The following is a 20,078-nucleotide window of genomic DNA, read 5'->3' as shown; positions in this document are numbered from 1 at the left end:
GTAACAAAAGTTACAAAGTTTGTGCAAAAGACATTGTACACCATTGGAGTACACAGAGCTTGCTATAGTTAATTTTATATATAAAGCTGCATTTCTCATTAGAACTATTTTGTGCTACATTAAAAGTAAAGTATCTGATTTAATTTTTCCCTAACAATAAAACTGAATGCTCATTTAATCTCAGAAATTTTAAGATGCAGATTTCATATTTATGATGTTTGTAAATGTTGTAATAAATCACTGGAACCTTTTAAACATCATAAATGCTTTGGAGCTCTTCAAGTTTTCCAAGGGTCATGAAATAAACCCGGCTGTGGTGATTGCGCAGGGTAGAGGTAAAAAATAGCTTTAGAAAGAGAGAAAGAGACACCATCAGTAAATATTTTATACATTGTTATCTGATATTTTACAGATACAACTATAATTTCATTTGTTCTTCATCAACCAATTAAAATTATTAAGCCATACATTTTTTTTTCAGAACAGGATTTCCTGAAAGAACAAGACTTTAAATTGGTACAGAGTCTAAATTATATATTTAAAAATAATCTTTTACCGTATTCTATATAACTGTACTTCTGCTGATATTCTTGATTTGTTTTGGTTAAGGATTCCCCTTTGCTTTAAAAAAAATCTTTTACTCAAGTTGGCTTTACTTTTTCTTTTAATACAAGGAAATGTATTAAACAATGTTGTTTGGCATTGTTAACGGTGTTTAAATGGCTACTGAAACTTTCTATTTTGTGGGATTTTCCATTTCAGTGGAATGGACATGACATCAATACATTGATAGTATGAGTTAAATTAATCAGCCTAGAGGAACATGTCTTATGAATATGGTCTGTGCCATACAGAAAATTAAAATAGAACATGAATATAAATAGCAAATGGAGGCCTCCTTGTTAGGACTAAGGCTTTATACATCCACAATGAATATACTTAGAAGAGTTTTGATATTGATGATGGTGATGATGATGGTGATGATGATGATAACACTAGCTACCCTTGACTTAACACATTTTATATACAGGCAGTATATGACATGCTTACTATATGCACATTAACACTAATTGTCAAAATTATTACCAAAGCAGTTTTTGATATTTTAATTTGGGAGATGAAGGAACTAAGGGTCAGGAAGATAAATCAAACTTCCAGGTTCTTATACCTAGTTATGTGGCCGAGCCGGTACTGCATGCTAAGACCATCTGACCTCAAACACTGATTCTTCCCATGTATGTCCCGTCATATTGCAAACCAGTATTTTTCTTTGATGCACAATGCTTTACCCTGGTTGTTCTAATATTAATTTGAATCCTCTGCAATGTCTTCCAAAGGTGGATGTTTCATAATTTTATTAGGATTATTTTTTCATGCTATTATTTCTCATAATATGTAGAGACTGTAATGATTTTATACAATGCATTTTTTCCATTTAAAGTATCTGAATTGGTTGTTAAAAATGATCACACTACACAAAAATTGACAAATCTTAACTTTATTTTTCTTACCTTTAAAATGGAAATAATACCCACTTGTGAAGATTAAAGTAACGTTGTGAGTATTTAGCACAAACTCTACCACATATTAGGTGTTTGGGAAACATAAATACTTTTTTCTTCTATTATTGAATTATGTTGAAAACTATAAAAGACAGATTTACTCAAGCATTCTGTTTCAAATTATCATTAATACAAATATGAACAGAACTGTGCATCAAAGGCAATAATGGATTTTGCATCACACAAAATAATGGTTAAGTTTTTCTTAGGACATAATTAGGATTTTTACTTTTTTAGAAAAAAAAAATTTTCAAATCAAATTATCATCATTTACCAAATTGATATTACTACTGCAAAATGAAAAACTGTTTTCATCAATAGTTTGCCAACTTGGGAATTATGTCATAAATATATTTATGGACAGAAGGCATTGGATTTCCTTGTTTAATTTTCATTGTGTGCTTTATTTTTGCTGTAACTATGGGATATAAACAATACCTTGTCACCTCGGGTACACAGAAATCTCAGCTTTTTAATTGACCTGCGCTTCAGTTCACTTTCCAGAACCCTTGATTGCAAAGAGCGGACTTCAATGGCCTTTTGGCCCCATCCTGTGGTTCGCTGTGTACACTCAAAAGCTGCAATAAAAATTTAAAAAGCAGAAAAGCAGTCAACATTTGATTATTAAGAAGCTCATTATTATAGTTCAGGTAAACATATTCTTTTTTCCCTCCTTCTGCAGTTAGTCATCTGCCTATTATGCTGCTCAGCAGTGGTATTCATGCAAGCTATCTACTGTTACAATTGTGATCAATGTTGAGTAACTAGATCTCAATTAACTTTTGTATTCATATACCCTAATACCACAGAAAAAGCTAAGTGTTAATTCTATCCTGTTTGTAAAAAGTCAAATCAACTGACAGCCATTTTTTTTTTATCTTACAGTCTAGTTGAGGTATAGCATTCCATAAGGGTTTGTATTTATGCTCAAGTGACATACATAAAAACCTGATTAACTTCAAAATTAAAACTGTTAAAAAATGACTTGCTCAGATAATGACTTTAGCAACTCTAATGGAAGTCAATGAATCACCACATTATAAACAGAACTACACCTAATTTGATACTGTTTAGGCTCAATCTTATTCAGGAAATTTTATTAAGATTTTAACTTTTGGACTCTGTGTCACTTGGTGACAATAAAGATTATGACAATTGTATGTTGACAGATAATGACTACACTTATCGTGGTGAGCACTGAGTAATGTATAGAATTGTAAAATCACTATGTTGTACACCTGAAACTAATATAACATTGTATGTTAACTGAATTTCAATTAAAAAATTATGAAAATTGCTTAAAGCAGAAAAACCTAATTATGTAACTAGCTATATAGTCATCTGGTGCTGTAAGGTATTTTCTGACACAGGGAGCAGTATTATTGTTAAATGTTTAATATTTACTTTGATTTTATGTACTTTATAGGAAAGCAAATTTCCATAAATAAATCCAATCCTGCACTTAAAATAATATCAAAATTTTATGTCAAGCTGAAATAGTCTAGAGAACACCAAAATAAGGCACCTCCATTCCTATATTAACATGACTAAAATCAGAATTCAGTTCATTAGACTTCCCATTTTCTTATTTTTAAAATATATTTTTTTTAGACAGAGAGAGTACAAGTTCAGAGGAGAGGGGCAGAGGGAGAGAGAGAAAGAATCTTAAGTAGCTCCATGCTTAGCACTGAGCCTGACATGGGACTCAATTCCACAACTCTGGGATCATGAGCTGAGCTGAAATAAGAGTCAGATGTTCAACTGACTGAGCCTCCTAGGCACCCCTCCATTTTATTCTATTATAAGCACAATAAACTCTGAGTTGTTATAATATAGTCTTAAAATTTTTATCATTGTCAAAATTTCTAGAATACCTTTAAGCCAAAATTTACCCGGCCTATATATGTAAAAATTAAATATGCATAAAAGGACACATGAAAAAATTATTAAACTTGATTAAAGTGACTTTTTATAGGCACAGTGTGAGGCATTTAGAATTCCTCAACTAAAACCTACTAAGCATTTATTATCTCTTGCCTCCTTTCCATTATAATTCAAAGTATTTTTGTGTATGAAGTTGACTACAAAATTGTAATTAAATTATAATTGCACTTTTTTGTGCAATTATATTTTATAGTTGTATTTTTATTCAGACAAATGGCTCTCCTGGAAGAAGACTTAAGTCTAGTTTCAGACTAGAATTAAAATCACTCCAGATACAAAGTAAGTGAGGGGAATCCATGACCTGATTGATGGAAACAAGTAATAGATTTAATCTATCCAGATTTGAATTTTTTCACCTATATGAATACTTTATTAAAATTGTTATTTTTGTCAACAACCACACAGAGCAAACAATTCTAAATTTAACACAAAGGGTACTTGCTGAGTCCAAGCACACAGTTCATATGGAATTATACAATTTTCACCTTAATTCTGAAAAACATTAATTTGCCATTTAACCTAGCTACTGAGCTAGCTTGCTTATGAAATGGGATCCAATGATTTGGAGTGGGTATGTTTAGTGATACCTGCTGTGAATGCTAAGCCTCTATTTATTTGTTTGAAAATACAAATCAATGATCTTATTATTGAAAATATTTATTATATCTCAAGGTAATGTAAATTTTAGATTGTGGAAATCTGGATCTAGGTTAGTTTTAAATAACAAAGCAGTTGTTTTTAGACAGAAGGAGAAATTGATTTCCTTAATAGCAGTGTTATACTGTAGTCTTTAGTATATTCTCAAGATACCCCTAATACACAAACCAAAATATCACATTCTTATAGCGCCATACTTTATTTTACATGGAGAGATACATTTTTCAAATTCTTGCAACTTAAAATAGCTTTTTGTTTTACATCAGAAGTTGTCCTGCCTAAGGACAAGAGCTTATGAGATGACATTTTAAGACCCTTTGATTCCTATGATTGTCCAGTGGCATAAATATAGGGGTTTGCCCAGTTTCCCATTTCAGCTGAATTTCCTTATTTCAATTTCTGATTAACATATTGATTGCAAATGTACCATTGTAAAGGTTAGAACAAGATTCATTTTTCAGTTTCTTTTGTCCCAGGTCTGTCAATTATAAGCATTTACCTCTGTCACTGAAAATGGTTTTAAACCCTTTGGGAGTTCTTACCTATTTGAAGAAATTGGAAGAGGTTTTCAGGACAATGCTTAACACTGTGTGCAAAAAGAAAGGATTCTGCAAATGCAATGCAAAGTGCCATCATCCCATAATGAAAAAAAAGTCCATTAAAAAGCAGTTCTTTCAAACTGGTCCTTAAAGCCACATGGGAATCACACTTAACCATTTCATAAAGATTTCAGAAGCTTCCAACTCTTTAACAGACAAATTACCCTATTCTCTCTCTCTCTCTCCCTCCTTCCCTCCCTCCCTTTACTTCTCCTTCCCCCCTTCCCCTTTATTTGCTTCATTAATCTCCTCTTCTCCTTCCCCCTTCCCCTTTATTTGCTTCATTAATCTCCTCTTCCTTTCAGAATCATTTACCCTCCATCAAATCTTCCTATTCTCCCTAATACTTTCCTGTTCATATGCATTCTGTTTCTTATCTACAATCACCTTTGTAGTCACCAAACCTCAGAAACATACACAAGAGTCTCAAGTTATTCATATTTTGCAGATGAGCAGTCCTGCATTGGTCAAGAAGAAAACAATGTTCTGGCCTTATGAAGATGAAGTCAGTTTTCTTTATGTTGCCACCTGGATAGTACCTAATAGGCATTCCAGCTAGTCATATTTATCTCTTACATAAATGAAGGACGATGAAATCTTAGTGATAACCAACATGTCACATATTTAGTTTGTATTTGATTCTTCACAGGATTATCATTCTTTAAACAGATAACTATTTACTATATGAAATAGAGATATTCTGCTCTTCTTTTATGATAATTTGGCAGTCTCCTAAGATAAAGGTAACCCCCTAACATCAGTGTGAGGGAATGAAGCATTTCCAACATCTGCATAAAATCTGCAACCAAAGGGAATTAAAATAAAATTACGGATTATTGTGGAAAGGAATTCCTTTCTTATTTTAATTTTATGATTATTGCACATGAACAACTAAAGCAGTTGAAATTAGACTCTTTGTAGTAGCCTTGTGAATTCATTAAGCATATGGCAAACACACACAACTTAGTAAGTATGCAGTATCCTAAATTAACCCTATATGCCTTGAGGAAATGTGATATTTCAGAAAACAGAAGTTTCTATAGGATCATATGAAAAAGAAAAAATTTTGTACATACCTACTGAAGATGGTATGTTTTTCCACACCTCAAGAATCTTCTTGAAGAGTTGTTCATTTGCTTCCATAGAAAGGGCTTCAGCATTGAAGGTGAGCATCATGCCAATTCCCAAGGAATCAGGTAAAATGATGATATTCTGTGGTATAATGATTTCCAGGGGCTGGAATTATGTTTCATAAAGATTTATATGTCCAACATTTTCTCACTACTACTTTAATTGAAGCAGCTTGACTGAGCAATAAAGATCAAAAAGGGGTTTGAAGTGCAGGGAGGAAAAGAAACTTCTATTTTAATATTAAACAGCATGCTATCTAACATTTTAATATTAAACACTATGCTCTCTTTGAAAAGAGCCTTTTCCATGTCATAAAGACATCACTGTTTAAATAGTGTACTTTAGAAAACTTTGTTTGAAAAAAAGCAGAGAGATATTTCCAACACAGGAAAAATTGTTGAAATTTAACAAAGTGTGTATAATGATAAAAGAAACGTTACTTGTTACAGAGTTGGACTACAGATTCATTTCAGCACACTAATGAATACTTTAGTGATGAATATGTGAACCAACTAACAAATACACAATCACTGGTTATCTACACAATTAATTTACATCAGAAATAGAAATTTATCTTTAAAAAAAGCTTGAGCTTGAAATGTTTACAAGGGGCAACTTTATAATATTCATCACTGCTTGAAATAAAACAGCCATTCCCCCTTCACAAAAATGTAGAATTTCTTATCTAATTTATATAATCATAAAATATCTTCAATACACAATTCAGACATGAGAGATGTATCAGGTGACATAATATGAAATATTAAGCAATATCTAAGAATTCGTTAATTTTATGCTGTTAAAACAATGTGATAAATTTTAAACTACATAAATTGCCACATTAGTAGTATTTCTCTGAGAAATGAACAATTACATTCCTTTATTATTTCTCTAAATTAGCAAGTTACAAGAAAATAAGGTCAGAAACTATACTTGCCAAACCCAGCGCACTCAGGCCAAGTGCTTGAGGCCATGTCTCAGCAACAACAATCCTTAAAACTAAAATGGGGATCCAGAGGCGAAAAGCAAATTTAATGCGTTCCCTGGGCACTTGCATGAGCAATTGAATCAGAAAAGAGATGAAGGAAGAGAGAAAAAGAAATTTCAAGGAAGAAAGTTGTCTAAAAACATCTGTTTAGAATAGAGGTGGACTGCTGTAAATCCAGAAAGCCTCAGAGGTAATTCCCTTGCTTCTCAGAAGATTCCTGCAGTAACCAGATATTCTTTAGCACACATGGCTCCCTTGTAGCATTACAGGTTTTGTATTTTGGAGCTCTTGGAAAAATAGCATTTTTAGTGCATTCTGTTTCAGAAGACACTCCCCTCCATTTTATTAGAGTCCTTACTGTTTTAATGGGTCAGGACACTAGGGCATTTAGCTAAAAATACTATTTTTTGAATATACTTAAGGTATCATAATTAGGTCATAAAATAATTTTTTAAAAACTGATCTCTCATTCTTGCTTCTACAATAATGAACTGATTGTTTCAAAAGGAAATAATTCTCCTTGCTTGGTAATCAAGTAGAACACAGAGTGCAATCTTCCTGAATGATGTTTCAAATAAGTATAAACTTGGACCAATATTGCAATGTTTAATATGGCACTGGCTTCAAAATGAAGGCTATCTGCCATGTCATAAAAAAAGATTCAGGAAGCTATGGAAGACATTCCAACTGACAAGTACTATAATACTTACATTAATATTAATCTGAACTCATATCTAAGTGACTTTGGCTGGGCTTGGTTCAATACTTTCTACATTATAAACAGGGTGGTTTCTATATACTCATAGGTGACAACTGAGTGATCAGTTAATTAGATTGTTAATATGACCAATATGTTTTTTTAAATGTCTCCACTAATGATCTGACAATTGCTCTATGTAATTTTTCAGAGATGTATGAGACAATTCTGAAAGCTATGTAAAATATCATATTACTACAGTGACTTAAAAGTACAAAAAAGTTTTCTCCTGGACTTTTATATAATGCTAAACTGCTAAAATTTTAGTTGTCAACAAACTGGGGAATTAAAAAAGGGTGAAGCACAAACTCCACACCCGAAAAACAAATAACCCAGTGAAGAAATGGGCAGAAAACATGAATAGACTCTTCTCTAAAGAAGACATCCGGATGGCCAACAGGAACATGAAAAGATGTTCAGCGTCGCTCCTTATCAGGGAAATACAAATCAAAACCACACTCAGGTATCACCTCACGCCAGTCAGAGTGGCCAAAATGAACAAATCAAGAGACTATAGATGCTGGAGAGGATGTGGAGAAACGGGAACCCTCTTGCACTGTTGGTGGGAAGGCAAATTGGTGCAGCCGCTCTGGAAAGCAGTGTGGAGGTTCCTCAGAAAATTAAAAATAGACCTACCCTATGACCCAGCAATAGCACTGCTAGGAATTTATCCAAGGGATACAGGAGTACTGATGCATAGGGGCACTTGTACCCCAATGTTCATAGCAGCACTGTCAACAATAGCCAAATTATGGAAAGAGCCTAAATGTCCATCAACTGATGAATGGATAAAGAAATTGTGGTTTATATACACAATGGAATACTACGTGGCAATGAGAAAAAATGAAATATGGCCCTTTGTAGCAACGTGGATGGAACTGGAGAGTGTTATGCTAAGTGAAATAAACCATACAGAGAAAGACAGATACCATATGGTTTCACTCTTATGTGGATCCTGAGAAACTTAACAGGAACCCATGGGGGAGGGGAAGGAAAAAAAAAAAAAGAGGTTAGAGTGGGAGAGAGCCAAAGCATAAGAGACTGTTAAAAACTGAGAACAAACTGAGGGTTGATGGGGGGGTGGGAGGGAGGGGAGGGTGGGTGATGGGTATTGAGGAGGGCACCTTTTGGGATGAGCACTGGGTGTTGTATGGAAACCAATATGTCAATAAATTTCATATATATAAAAATAAATAAATAAATAAATAAAAATAAAAAAATAAAAAAAAGGGTGAAGCAGAGATTTGTTGTTTCAGCCCTTTTTAAAAAAGATATAATTTTCAATAAAGCAAACATCACTGCTACCATCAAATTTGAGACACTCAGAATCATATTTTGTATGGTGCATGTGTGTGGGGGGTATTATGTTCGAACTCTATAAATTATGTGTATGGCATTTTTACAATTATCCATATTTTAGATATTTCCCCATAGTCTCATTATTTATAATTATTTAAGAGTTAAGAGTTGAAGTACATTTTCTTTTAAGCTGCTGAATCCTTTGATCAGAAATTCTAACTATAATTGATACTATATAAGAGAACACTATGATAATTTGCTATATGCCACAGTTAAAGCACTAGGATTTGGATAATGAAGGAGGGTACATATAATAATGTTGCAATACTGCTGTATTTTTAAAGAATCTGTTTAAAAATGTATTATGGGGTACAGAAGGACTAAAAGCAAAGATTGCAAACTCATACATCTACTAGGGCTAGTTATTATAAATACATAAAGGTGGATGGATAGGCAATGTATGTATATATTCCATCTAAAAGGGGGCAGCCATAAAAAAATAAAAATAATAATAAAATAAAAGGGGCCAGACAGGAATAATTTCCAGTTGATAATGGCCAGATAGTAATGAGAGCCAGATCTTATCAGACCTTTTGGTTTATCAATGGAAGTCCAGATTTTTAAGTGTAAACTCTATTCATTTAAAAACAAACAAACAAACAAAAACACTGTGCAAGACAAAATATATCTGAAGAATAAACAGACTCAGCTGTGTGGCTAAGAAGCCATTAGTGATTTCTGTTTATCCATTACTACTTTCTGGTACTCTATACTTATCCTTTAGGTTTCAGCTCCAGTATAGATATTCATAATCATATTTTTAAATCTTTAAGAGTTTTGACTGTTAGAAAAACTCAAATTGTGGTGTACAATTTCTAGGGATCTTACGTTATTTGGCAGAGTCACATCAGACATAACCTCAGATTCTGCATCAATGATGTGATATCCATCTGCTGAGCTGAAGAAAATCTTTAGTCTTTTTTCAGAACCAATAGTCAGGTCAACTGTCACTGGCTTATGACCAACTGTTGGAAACACCTGTAGATATAAAACCAAATATGGCCGAAAGGCCAAAAATGACACTCTGACTAAGGTAAATGTTCCCATGCTCTTGTTTAACATGTTTATAAAATCCTGGTTGATTTCTAAAATTATATAATGCATTTAGAGACCTATGTATTATCAATTTTTCTTGGGTCTGTTACTATAACAAGAACATAATTATATTGAGGTTTTAAATTTTGAGTTTTCCTTCAGAGGCCAAATCTCCAATGATTATAAGAACCTTGTATGGCCTGCACTCTTTTCACTCTTTTTTCTGTCTTTAAATTCCTTGCCTTGAGTTTCAGCAGATGAAGGAGCTCATCTGGTCTCTTAAACCGGTTCGCTGGATCAGCTGCCTGTATTTTTGCCAGTATTCGTATATAGGCTTCATAGGACATGTAGTCTCCTTCGGAGTCTGCTGATTGATCAATGCATACTTGGTAGGGAATGAAAAAGGCCAGACATGTTAACCTACCATAGAATGGATGTACTCTAGGCTCCTATGATTCCTAGTCCAAGGAAACAAAAAGCCAAACAGGATTCATTGCCAAGTTCAGGTCACAGGAGAAGACTGGGCATCACAGGATTCACCATACTGTAGTCATGAGGTGAGATTCAAGAACTAGAGGGAGGACTTTGACCAGAAACTGTATATCAGGCTAGACAGACTGTTGGTACTTATCTTCTTTGTTTTCCAGCTCCATATCAGGCAGCTCTGACCAATCAGCAGACAGCCAAGAACAAACCCATATCCAAATACTGACAGCTGACCCAAGGCCCAATTTAGGGAGATCAGATCAGACCTGTAACCTATGCCAGGGCAGACACAGACTGTCTAATATAGAGGTCTGTGCTATTTACAAAAGAACATACTTATTATTCAAATAGACATTAAGAGGCAGTTATAGAAATTAGCCCATCTTATTGCATACATGTGATGTTTTGGCCTCGAAAATATACCATGTAAACAGATCCTGACCTTAGATACAAAATTATTTAATAAATACCTTGTTGGAGTCTATCATGATGTGTCCTTAATCGGTGCTTTGTAAAAACTTGTGCATGGACCAACTAGTTCAAAGTCACCGGAAACATTTGCTAAAAATACAGATTCCCAGGCCCTACTCCAGACCTACTAATTCAGCCTGGGGTTGGGTCTGAGATCTAAACTTTTAACAAATGTTGCAGATGATTCTGATGTTCACTCCAGATTAGGAGTTATTGGGGCTGTATATAATGCTCCCAGTTCATTAATCAGTCCTCACTGCTACAGAATAAGCACAAAATAATCCTATTTCACAAAATTCTGGAGTATTATTAAAAACTAATAAACATAAAGAGTCCCCAGTTTATGAGATGTGATTAAAAAATCATTAGTGACTTAGTTGTTTGGGACACCAACTGGTTACCTTAAGAGACTGATCCATAGAAGTTCAGTTAAACCATAATAAGGGTGGAAATATTACTGGTAATCCAAATAAGCCTAACCACCATTCCTTGCAATAGTTCTGGAGAGAAATGTGTTTAGAGTTCCAGCTTGGATGAGATATAGACCCACCCTTTTCTCACCACCCCCATCCTTGTAGCCCTGGTAATTAGAGCAAAGGCTTTCTCTTCCCTCATTCATCTTTCAGTGGGGCTCTCCCCTCTACCATTGCCACACCTTTCCTCACCTTCCCTCTGCTCTCCACCCCCCACTAAGAGAGAACAGGGAATTTCTCAGCTTCAAGTCATTGGGGTGGCACCCAAAGCCTGTGTTTGGGGCTCTAGAAGAAAAAGTCTTCATGTTGACTACAGGAATTGGGAGAGAGGAGCTGGTAGGGTAGTCCTCTAAGGGGAGGGGTCAGGGATTTCTCTCATACTCTCCCTTGCTGTGTGGCACCTGTGAATTATCTAAAAAAGGGTTAAATGATAATTATTCACATGGTATAGTCAAATTACATTAACTGTAGAAGAATGGTATATATTTATGCCAGTATATTTCAAAATATTGTTGTGTTTACAATTTCTCAAAAGAAAAACCATATGATCTAAAGAAAATGGAGACCACTTACTTTAATAGCAGTACTTTCATCGAAGGACTTTGGTGCCCATGCATAAAGGTGAATTGATGACTTCAAAGCAATTGCAATATATGTTGTTTCTTCATGTTGGACTACAATGATAAAACACAAAGAAGTAACAATGCCACAGAGTTAACAAGAACACTCAGGTATTTGTATTGGTCATTAAGAATGTTATAACCACAATATAAGCACAGATTATATATATTAGAAAAGCTTTTTAGTTACAATTTGATGCCCCCCAAAAGGTGACAAAACTAACTATATAGTTTTATGAAGTGTATTCATTAGACTTTAAGAGTACTCTAAATTGTACACTGAAAACTACAGAACATTGCTGAAAGAAATTAAAGGAGACCTAAATAAATGGAAAGACTTTTTGTTCATGGATGGGTAGATTTAACATTCTTAAAGGGCAATACATGGATGGACCTAGAGGATATTCTGCTAAGTGAAATAAGTCAGACTGAGAAAGACAAAGACTGTATGACTTCACTCATATGTGGAATCTAAAAAAAAAAAGGAATAAACAAACAAAAATCAGAATCAGACCTATAAATACAGACAACAAACTGATGGTTGCCAGAGGGAAGGCAGTCAGGGGATGGGCAAAGTTGGTGTAGGGGAGTGGGGGATAAAGGCCTCCAGTTAGGGAATGAATAAGTCATGGAAATAAAAGGCAAAACATAGGGAACATAGTCAACGATATTGTAATAACATTGTATGGTGACAGATGGTAGCTACATTTGTGGTGAACACAGCATCACATACAGAGAAGTTGAAGCAATATGTTGTACACCTGAAACTAATTTGATATTATATTGTCAACTATATTCAAAAAAATCCAGCTGAGCCTTGCTCAACTCACAGACTTATCAGAAATAATAAATTACTGTTGTTTTAAGTCACTAAATAAATAAATAATAAAAATGTAAATATTTTAAAAAGTGGACAGTACTATCTAAAGTGATCTATGGACTAAATTTAATTGCTACTAAAATATCAATAGTCTCTTTTGCAGAAATGGAAATGCTGATCCTAAAATTCATGGTATTAGAAGAGTCCTTGAATAGCCAAAACAATCTTGCCAAAGGAAAACAAAGTTGAATGACTCATACTTCACAATTTCAAAACTTACTACAAGCTACAGTAATCAGAACAGTGTAGTACTGAGATAGGCATAGGCATATAGATCAACAGAGTAGAATTTGGAGTCTATAACTAAACCCATATATCTATGGTCAATGGTGTCCTACCCATTCAGTTGGGAAAGAATATTCTCTTCAACGAATGCTACCAGGACAACTGAATATCCACATACAAAAGAAGAAGTTGGACCCATTACCTCACACCATATGCAAAAATTAATTCAGAAGGGATCAACGACCTAAATGTAAGAGCTAAAACTATAAAACTCTGAGTAGTAAATATAGGAATAAATCTTCATGGCAATGGATTTTTATATTTGACACCAAAAGCATAAGAAACAAAAGAAAAAAAATAGATAAATTGAGTTTTATCCAAATCAAAATTTGGGGGCATCAAAAAAACACTATCAAGAAAGTGAAAAGATAACCTATGAAATGGGATAAAATATTTGAAATTCATATATCTGATAAGGGCCTAGGATCCAGAATATATAAAGAATGCTTACAGCTCAACAACAATAAGTAAATAAATGAATAAATAAATAAATAAATAAAGACATGACAACATTAGTTATCAGGGGAACACAAATCAAAACTACAATGAGATACCACTTCACTTGGATGGCTAGAATCAAAAGACAGACATCTACAAGTGTTGGTAAAGATGAAGAGAAAATGGAGCCTCCATACTTACGGCAATGTAAAATGGTGGAGCCACTTTGAAAAACAGTCTGGCAGTACCATCCAAGAGAATATAAAACATGCATTCCCATGTACAGACACATGTATGACAGGTTAATACATTTCGTGTATTAATCCACATTAATTTGTAAAGAGTATAAATGTATAAATAATGGATGTGCAAAAATCATATGAACAAAAGGTATATCTATACAATGCAACACTATTCAGTAATAAAAATAATAAATATTGATACAAGTTATACAGGCTACAGCATGCATGAACCTTGAAAACATTATACTACGTGACAGAAGCCTGTCACAAAAGACCATATAATATATGATTCCATTTAAATAGATTGTTCAGAAAAGAAAAAGTTATAGCAAAAGAAAGTAGATCAGTGATTATTTAGGACTCTGAGGAGAATAAGGTTAATGTAAGAGAGATGGAATGTGGAGTGATTGCTAATGGCTATGGGGGTTATTTTGAGATAATGAAAATGGTCAAAAAACTCTACAAGCATACTAAAAACCATTGATTGTACACTTCTAAATGGGTAAATTTTATGGTATGTAAATTATTTCAATACAGCTGCTTTAAAAAAAGAGAAATGAATAAAAAGTATATGCTTTCTTTCAGACCTTCTAATTCTTATGGAATATGTTGTCCTACTTCCTAGATTTATATTTTGTGTTAAAACCCTTTTTCCTTGTTTAGAACATTGTTTCTGTCCTTTCTAGTCAGACTTCATCAGAGACAAAATATAAGGCTTCTCCCCCCTTCTCTTATTCATACCTGGGCCCCCCCTCTCTCTTGGTCTTGCTCTCACTCTCTCTCTCTCTCTGACTCTGGTTGTTACTTTTTCTTTTCGACACCCAAGTAGGCTAAAGAAGCATGATTAATATACCCCCAACAAGCAAAGAAATTCTCTGTTAAGCAAACACTTCCTATAATTTTAGTATATGGCAGTAATTGGTGTCAGTCCATTATTTTATGGATCTTGAAAGGCTATGAAAATGCCATGCAAATATGAGTACATGGCTGTCCTCCTATATTCACATGTCAATAAGACAAAGGCTTTTAGTTGTTATGGGAGGGTTGTAATGGGTTCAGCTAGGAAAAAACGCCTTAACTAATCCATCTACTCACCAAGAACACAGATTTGCAAGGTGTTCTTGTAATTGATTATTGTAAACTCTCTCTTGTTGAACTAAAAAATTTACAAGTTAATAGGAGGCAGTTCTGCTATACAAACTCTTTGTTTAACATCTTGGGATCTCTTTCACCTTTGGCCACTAAATACATACAATATGATTTGGAGGAGAGTAGTGATACATAAAACTAGAAAAAAGTTATTTAATGCCTAGTTTGTCTGGGTACTCATTTCTCCCTTTAATGGTGTATGTGTACTTATATAAACACATATGGAAACTATTCTGGGAAAGCCTCTTTATATGCAGAACAGAAATGGTCAGTCAGGATAGCAACACCCAGTTAAAATATCATGTAATTCCAGTTATCTTTTATCTATGTCACTAGTTCTGTCTGAAGGGGTAATTAATGAAAAGGAAAGGAAGAAAACAAAGGCTGAGAGGAGATTTGCTTCAGAAATAGAACAGAATGGGATATTATAATTGTCTAATTGTTGACAGATGAGAGCAGGATTCTGAGACCCTGGAGTTGTTACCTCATTTTGCAGTGGATAGTTGTAAAGAGATAGGACAAATGATAACAATCTAACAGAAAAATATTTAGCAATTATATTCATGAATATTGACAGTGGAAGCAAGAACCAGCAGACCACAGAGGAATTTTCTTTTCTACTCATTGCAAAGTTTCCTAGTCAGTATTAAGATAAATTTTCCAATTAAAAAAGTGGAATTATTATGCGATTCTATTTTATTGCTTTTCCAAAGAAAGATAATATCATATGAATCTCCATACAGGTATTGCAGATCCATTAAAAACATTCATTTTTAAAATGTTTTAATGTTTACTTTGAGAGAGAGAGACAGAGCATGAGTGGAGGGGGTGCAGAGAGAGAGGGAGATACAAAATCCAAAGTAGGCTCCAGGCTCTGAGCTTTCAGCAAAGAGCCCAACACAGAGCTCAAACCCACGAACCGTGAGATCATGACCTGAGACAAAGTTGGATGCCCAACCAACTGAGCAACCCAGGCACCCCCAATGTACTTTACTAAATGAAGGAAAGCAAACTTTATATAGCTATAGTAAACATGAAAAGAGACTTACGGACACTGAAGTGTTCACAACCTGTCAGTTTATCAATAGCTTTGCAGGCTTCTTCTGTCTTTAGCATCTCCTCTTGTCTTCTTTTACTATCAGGATCATCATTCAAAATCTTGTTCCTCAGCCAGGTCAAATGATACACCCTAAGTCTGTTCTTATGGCCTGATAGATAAGAAACAGTATTTCAATTCTGTCTATTTTTTATTATATTAGAAAGAGAAAATAATAACAGTATTTTGTCCTTTTAACAAAATCTTCTCATTAAAGTAAAAAGCACTTTTAGAAAAACTACACTATTATTAGATTCTTCACGTCAGGATTTATAAATATGATAGAAAAGTCTTTCTTAGTCTCTCACTTCCAAGAGATAGTCAAAATGTCTACCAGCTACCTATCTGCCTATCTGAAGAAATGTAAAATACATCTTTGGGACAGATTAAGACTGCCATGGTGCAGGTAATAGAATTACCATCCATGTTTTGGCTTTTATCTAAGTCATGATCTTTCTGGGATTCAGAGACCCAGAAGCTGTTCCTGGTAGTATGTATGCATGAGAGGGATGTCTGATATATTCACTGTTAGGCATTCGGGGCTAGTGGGAAGGGTCTTTTTGTGCTCCTTCTTTCCAGCATACTTAGAAAATAATTAAAGTTTTATCATGTTTTTCTCAATCCAATTTATCTTTAATGCTAATTTTCTAATTGTAAATCCCAGCAAATTCTTACAATTCCTTCAGGAAAAACAGACCATTAAATTACACATTTATTTGTATACATAGTGACTTCATATTCATTTTTATAGTTTATTTTTATAAGATTTCTAGGCCCAACAATAGGATTCTTCCTTGTGATTAATCTTACATATGTTTTTGCATGACATTTTTTAAAGCAGCATTAGAATTCAGACATCTACGTCTATTTCAATTCTACTCTTAAGAGGTAGAATAAATTTGTACTCTAATTAGGTATCTTTCTACACTGATGTTCTCAGTATTATTTGATGCAAAAATAATCTACATTTGAGAGAAACTTAAGCATTAAAAAGAGCACATTTTGGTTAGAGAAAGTTGGATAAAAAATAAATAAATCGGTTTTCCAGATGTGCAGTCTCTTGGCCACCCAGATGTTTTCAAAATCTAAATGTTGTAACTTTGTACCTCAAGCAATTATAAATTAATGAAAATGAAACATGATCAAAAAATCATGAAGCTTTAGCATATCTAGAGAGGATTTCCCCCCAACCAAAACCTAAAGCAGAGTTAATAATTTTTAGGAAAATAAATAATCATTAATTAATGTGCCACATAGCTACTAGGTACAGACAGGAAGTATGCAAACACATAAATAGCTGTAATTAGCTTCATTTTATTCTACAAACTATTTTTTTTAACTTTTCCTATCCTTTTGTCAATCATCTTTTGCCTGCAGTTGGCGTTAATACTAGTGCTTTTCTAATACCGAGTACTGTTTAGTAGTGATAATTATTATTAACATCTGTTTACTTGCTCTCTCATATTCAGAGATTCAGGCTCTGACTGACCAAAATTAAGAAGTTCAATTACTATGTGGGAATAAGGTCGAGGTCTTAGGGTATCTGTTCTTGTAATTAATCCTATCTGAAGACTCTCATGATAAGGCTGTGCCAGGGACAACACTTTCATTTTTATCCAATTACTTTCCAGTTTGTTCTTTGTTAACTTCTGGTAAATCACAAGAAAAGTATATGATGAATGTGGTCATGTACACATGGGTGGGTAAAATTGTGAGTCATAAGGTTGTAGGTGGCTACTCAGAAAATACATGAAAGATGTAAATGACATGTTTTTTTCTTATCAATGACTTAGGTGCATTACCAGCAAATATCCAGACACAGAAGGAAAGTCAGAAGTTAGTTCAAACTGTAAATAGACAAGAAAACACAAGTAGGGAAGTTTGGTGTCCCAATTTAAGGTTATATTTAAAGTGCTTTCCTATGAACACTGTCACCTGAGAAAGTCTTTAGCCTAGTTTGGAACCTAATTTATCTGCATAATTACTTAGCTAATTTTAGTTCTTAAACAAACCGGAGATGGTAATCAGCAAATTGAGTGGCTCTACAACTTGAATCTGACGGAATGGTCTTCGCTTTATCAGTTTAGTAATGTCTGCCTTTCCGCTTCTGTCCATCAGATACAGATTAGATCGAGTTCCCAACAGCAAATTCACTCCTGTTTGTATATAAAAAGAAAGGTACTATATTAGCTCAGATCACATTTTTTTATAATTGAATTTATATTAGTACTTTTGCTACTCCAGTGTGCTGATCTGTGCAAACATGACTGATAACACTTTAGGCTAATGTTAACCTCATACTGTGTAACAGTGAAGCCTATCAACAGAACAAATTTCACTGAAATACACTAAAATGTAGAAGATAATACCCTCTGGCAATATTCTACTGGCGGGTATCTGGTGTGGCATCTCAAAAGGAGAACTTTATAAATATCTGAGCATCCTTTAGCAGTGTCCCAAACTTTAGAAAAATTAATCAACCGTTTTGAAAATTACCATTAAACATTAAGGATGTCTATTGCATATGAAAACTTCAATTCAGTTGATTTGTCATTCCTAATTATAACTAAAGGTTTTAATGCTTTTAAAATAATTATATGCAAATTGTTTTTAAATTGAGTGATTCTGTGTTCATGCAAATATTTAAAAACTTACATTTCTAAATACCTATGAAAGTAGTTCTTACTTTTATTTATCTAAATTTCTACATTCTATTGTCTACTTGCTCTATTTATTCAAACATAAACACGGTTTAAAGACTGAATGAGAGGACTGAAATGGAAGATTAAGCTAAATTAGAATATACTTCAAACCACTGTGGGAGTTTTCCCCCCATAACCTGATACACAGGAAAAACTCAGCAAAGTAATACAATGGAGAGTATTTCAGTGTCTTCCTTCTACTTGTAGACTATTTGTGTTTCAAGGATATAAGGAGAAAAGGCAAGTGTCTCTGCTTTTACCTTCCGACTCTGTCCTTTACCAGTTCTCTAAGTAATGGCCTGTGGCAGATTTAGGAACTGCATCTCCTCCCACAGGGGAATCAGAGACAGAGGGGAAAATATAGTCAATTTTGACCATAATCTTTTATTTTTCAAAATATAAAACCACAAGTTATAAAAATGAATGAGACACTAACTAGATCTCTGGGTAGTTGTCTGACTGAAATGATAATGAAGTAAACTTTGCTTTCTTGTTATCTGACATAATATATTAGCTTTGAGGATAACATGTTTTTTTCCAAGTTGTTCAGTCCATATAACTATACTGTTTTCTACATTGCTCTATTTTTAATTTAAAATTCTGTCCCTGTTTGCTACACTGCTCTATTTTTAATTTAAAATTCTGCCCCATGTTCAATCTTACATTAAGCAAAATCTATGAAATTGCAAGTGAGAGGTTGGAATTTACTTTGAATTTCTTCCCTCTTTCCATTTATTTATTGTTTCATTTATGATTCAGACTAACTTTAGTAAAATATTGTCTGAGCCTTATTAATATGGTTATAATTATTCTGGAGCAAAGGATTGAAAAAATCTATCATTAAGACATTATCGAAGGTCATCCAGATGGCTAACATACACATGAAGAGATGCTCAACATCACTCATTATCAAGGAAATACATATCAAAGCTACAATGAGATATCACCTCACACTTATCAGAATGATTAAAATGAACAACACAGGGAACAACAGATGTTGGTGAGGATGTGGTGAAAGGGGAACCCTCTTACACTGTTGGTAGCAAGGTAAACTGGTGCAGCCACTCTGGAAAACAGTATGGAGATTCCTCAGAAAGTTAAAAATAGAACTACCCTATGGCCAAGTAATTGCACTACTAGGTATTTACCCAAAGGATACAAAAATACTGATTTGAAGGGGGACATGCACCTCAATGTTTATAGC

The 20,078-nt window shown here is 33.8% G+C and overlaps 1 protein-coding gene across 1 annotated transcript in view; it reads right to left on the bottom strand.

Moving 5' to 3' along the window:
* Positions 1-213: 213 nt before the first annotated feature.
* NRK (Nik related kinase) overlaps positions 214-20,078 on the bottom strand; it is a 147,855-nt gene continuing 127,990 nt past the window's right edge. Inside the window, exons 22-29 of the mRNA XM_030305595.1 lie at positions 18,185-18,328; positions 16,126-16,284; positions 12,032-12,136; positions 10,275-10,417; positions 9,826-9,975; positions 5,839-5,998; positions 2,001-2,140; positions 214-346 (exon numbers count right to left, since the gene is read on the bottom strand). Of these exons, the coding sequence (XP_030161455.1) occupies positions 251-346; positions 2,001-2,140; positions 5,839-5,998; positions 9,826-9,975; positions 10,275-10,417; positions 12,032-12,136; positions 16,126-16,284; positions 18,185-18,328 (1,097 nt within the window). The 3' untranslated portion in view covers positions 214-250. The remainder of the gene's footprint in view (positions 347-2,000; positions 2,141-5,838; positions 5,999-9,825; positions 9,976-10,274; positions 10,418-12,031; positions 12,137-16,125; positions 16,285-18,184; positions 18,329-20,078) is intronic.

This window comes from Lynx canadensis, chromosome X (genome assembly GCF_007474595.2).
Source record: "Lynx canadensis isolate LIC74 chromosome X, mLynCan4.pri.v2, whole genome shotgun sequence".
NCBI lineage: Eukaryota > Metazoa > Chordata > Mammalia > Carnivora > Felidae > Lynx > Lynx canadensis.
Note: the sequence above shows the minus strand (reverse complement) of the source record. Positions and strands in the feature narration are given on the sequence as shown.